Below are 2,633 nucleotides of genomic sequence, written 5' to 3' on the forward strand. Positions count from 1 at the left end.
ATATATATATATATATATATATACAGAAATATACACACAGTGAGATGGTTAAGAAGAGGGAAAAATAGTAAACAACAACGTCAACGCCTTGCGCATGTATGTCATGCTCCACAAGAAACGGGAATCAGGTGAGAGTGGGATTGACAGTGAGAGAAGGGGGGACGACACACCCATTCCCTCGCTCACAAGTCTGTTCTGAATGAATCAAGAAAAAACAACAACAACAGCAAATCACATATGCATATTCATTTATGTGTATCGACGCATTGCAGCTCGGAGACCACACCACTGCGTCCTCCTCCTCCTCCTCCTCCTCTTCATTCTTGGCTATTGCTGCTGCTCGTGACAAGACATATTCACCGTCTCCATGAGCGGCAGAATAGGGCGCAGGTACGGCGTCATGTGCAGCGGCTGCTCCTCCCCACCGCCGCTGCATTCGTAGCTGCGCGTGGCAGATGGCCCTCGCTCCGCTGTCATGAACACAAGGTCCCGCATAGCCCTACTCATCGCGACGTAAAACACCCGCTTCTCTTCCGCGCTCCGTGCGTCTATGGGGAACTCGCCCTCATAACAACAAGGCACAATAACGGCAGGCCATTCTTTTCCCTTTGCCTGGTGCACCGTCGTCACGGTGATGGATGCAGGGCGCCGCTCCGCCTTCACGCTACCCTGCAGCGGCCCAAAGTCATCGGTCGGGAGAAGTGCGAGGAACTCGTCAATAACACGCTGCACAATCGTATAGGCGTCATCCTTCACGTCGGTAACCGCCACCCCAATTTCCGCTGCATCCCGCACGCCAATGCCGTTGCTGGTACTGCTAATGCTGAGGTTATTGTCGTCACCGTCGTTCTTCTCGCTGCCACTGTCCTCGCCAGCGGCAGCGCACTTCTCCGCCAGCACCTGCTTCTGCACCGCACCGCACGCCTCAACAAGCAGCTGCGGGATTGACATGCCGTCAGCCGCCTCGCTGGTGCTATCATCGTCATCGTCGCCGCCGCCCATCTCGTCCCACGTCGCAGCCGAGTGACGACGCAACGTCGGCCCAGCAGAAAACCCACAGGAGCCAGATGAACGTGGCCGCTTCGTGCCACCAGACGCGTGCCGAGATATTCGCACCCCTCTCGCGCCGCCTTCATCAAAACCGGCACGCTCCGCGACGCCGCGCACTACGTCTTCCACGTCGCAGTACACACGTCCGAGGGCGTCGTGCGCTGCGGTGGTGACTTCTATGAGGACACGCAGAAACTTCTGCTGCTGCTTCGTCGTGCGCAGGCGTTCGTGCACGTGGGCGAAGCCGTTGTGCACCAACTCCCGCAGGATCGTGTAGTACGAGTACGCCGCGTGGCTGTCCTCGCGCTGGAGCTCTGCCGTGCCAAGCTGCCGCCGCCGCTGCAGACACTCCGCCTGCAGCGCAAAGACAAACTTCGTTGCGGCCGCCGCAGTGAAGTGGTTCGGTGCGTCGCGGATGACGCACTCCACGTCAAGGTTGGAGTGCGGGTGAACGCAGAGACGCAGGTACGACAGCATTGCACGCACCGACGCGGTGCTGTTCGGGGTGCTGCGGCGCAGCTCGCAGACCGGAAGCTGATCCCGATCAAGCGCCGCAACAACGTCCCGCACAGTGCGACGCGTGCGGCAGAGAATGGCGATGTCGCCGTACCTCAACGTAGAGTCTCGGGAGCGCAGGAGGTCCTCCACGACACGTGGCAGTAGCTGCAGCTGCTCACTCGCGTGTTGGCACTGCACAAGCGTGATGCGGCGGCCACAGTGCCCCTTGAAGCTCTTCTGCGAGAGGCGTGTCACCTCATTGACGGCGCCCACGATCTCCGCGGAGCTGCGGTAATTCGTCTCTAGCTGTACAAGCTTCGTTTGTGGGAAGCGGCTGCGCCACCGCTCGAAGCTGTTGGTCGTTGCCCCTCTCCAAGTGTAGATGCATTGATTTGGATCACCCACACACGTCACACGACACGAGTCGCCAGCGAGGAGCGCGAGGCACTCCAGCTGCACCTCGTTCAGGTCCTGGAACTCGTCCACCACGATGTGCGTGTATTGCGCCCGCAGCTGCATCGCCACTGGTGACGGAAGGAAAGGCAGCGGCGCAGAACTCATGCCACCTGCGCTACTGCCGTTGCTTGCGTTCTTCTTACCGTCACTGTCATTGTGAATGCCAGCGGTAGGAGTGACAGCCTTCTTCTCCTCCTGCTGCTGCTGCTGCTGCTTGACCGGGCGCAGCGCGTCGAGGAACATCTGCTCCAGGTCGCCGAAATCCACCGCGTTGCGCTGCTCGTGCAGCATCGTCTGGTAGAAGCGGAAGAGATACGCCGCCTGCCGCGACGGGTCGAGCTCCGCCCCGGCGCGCATCTCCTTCTTCGTCTTCGCCCTGTTCACGTACTCGATGAGCGATACCACCGCCTCCACGCCTTTGTGGTGCTCCGCGTGGGCCGCCACCACCGCCGTCGCGAGCTCGCGCTGCCGCCGTGCATCGTACACTTCTGTTGTGAGGTCGATGCGCCCGTAGCGGCGCAGGCACTCGAGCCCGAACGCGTGGAACGTCTTGAGCTTCAGCCGCTGCACCAGCGGTGCCAGCGACGGCGGCAGCACGACCGCCACGCGCTCCCGCAACGCCTCCGCGG

At 60.7% G+C, this 2,633-nt stretch overlaps 1 protein-coding gene across 1 annotated transcript; it reads right to left on the minus strand.

Annotated features, from left to right (window-relative positions):
• Positions 1–327: 327 nt before the first annotated feature.
• On the minus strand, positions 328–2,361 carry DQ04_16151000 (putative ATP-dependent DNA helicase; the record flags this gene model as incomplete). The annotated part of the gene is made up of 1 exon (XM_009317429.1): positions 328–2,361. The coding sequence occupies one exon, from the start codon at positions 2,359–2,361 to the stop codon at positions 328–330; it is 2,034 nt and encodes a 677-aa protein (XP_009315704.1).
• Between the last annotated feature and the right edge of the window lie 272 nt (positions 2,362–2,633).

This window comes from Trypanosoma grayi (assembly GCF_000691245.1).
Source record: "Trypanosoma grayi strain ANR4 Tgr_1615_V1, whole genome shotgun sequence".
NCBI lineage: Eukaryota > Euglenozoa > Kinetoplastea > Trypanosomatida > Trypanosomatidae > Trypanosoma > Trypanosoma grayi.